Source organism: Penaeus monodon, chromosome 30 (genome assembly GCF_015228065.2).
Source record: "Penaeus monodon isolate SGIC_2016 chromosome 30, NSTDA_Pmon_1, whole genome shotgun sequence".
NCBI lineage: Eukaryota > Metazoa > Arthropoda > Malacostraca > Decapoda > Penaeidae > Penaeus > Penaeus monodon.
The window spans coordinates 34567636-34567869 of record NC_051415.1 but is presented as its reverse complement, the minus strand read 5'-3'; the positions used below and the strand labels follow the sequence as shown (position 1 = coordinate 34567869).

At 55.1% G+C, this 234-nt stretch overlaps 1 protein-coding gene across 1 annotated transcript in view; it reads left to right on the top strand.

Moving 5' to 3' along the window:
• Nucleotides 1–234, top strand: part of LOC119592434 (alpha-1-inhibitor 3-like) — a 14695-nt gene that overhangs the window by 5617 nt on the left and 8844 nt on the right. The window contains exon 8 of the mRNA XM_037941258.1: nt 73–226. Coding sequence (XP_037797186.1) covers nt 73–226 — 154 coding nt within the window. The remainder of the gene's footprint in view (nt 1–72; nt 227–234) is intronic.

Genomic DNA, 234 nt, shown 5'->3' with positions numbered 1-234 from the left:
AGTATTAGTATTATCCTCACTTTTATTGTTAATACTACTATTCATATCTGCTTTTATCAAACGTTTTCGCAGTGGAAGGCTATAGATTCTTGGGCGGGTTTCCCGCCCAACGTGTGGGGGCGCCTGCGGGGGCCGTGGATGAAGGGGCAGAGACGGTGCAGCGGAGGGGGACCCTGGTGAGGGCGAGGCTCCCCGAGACTTGGCTGTGGGACTTGGTGGCCGTGCCGTGAGTTT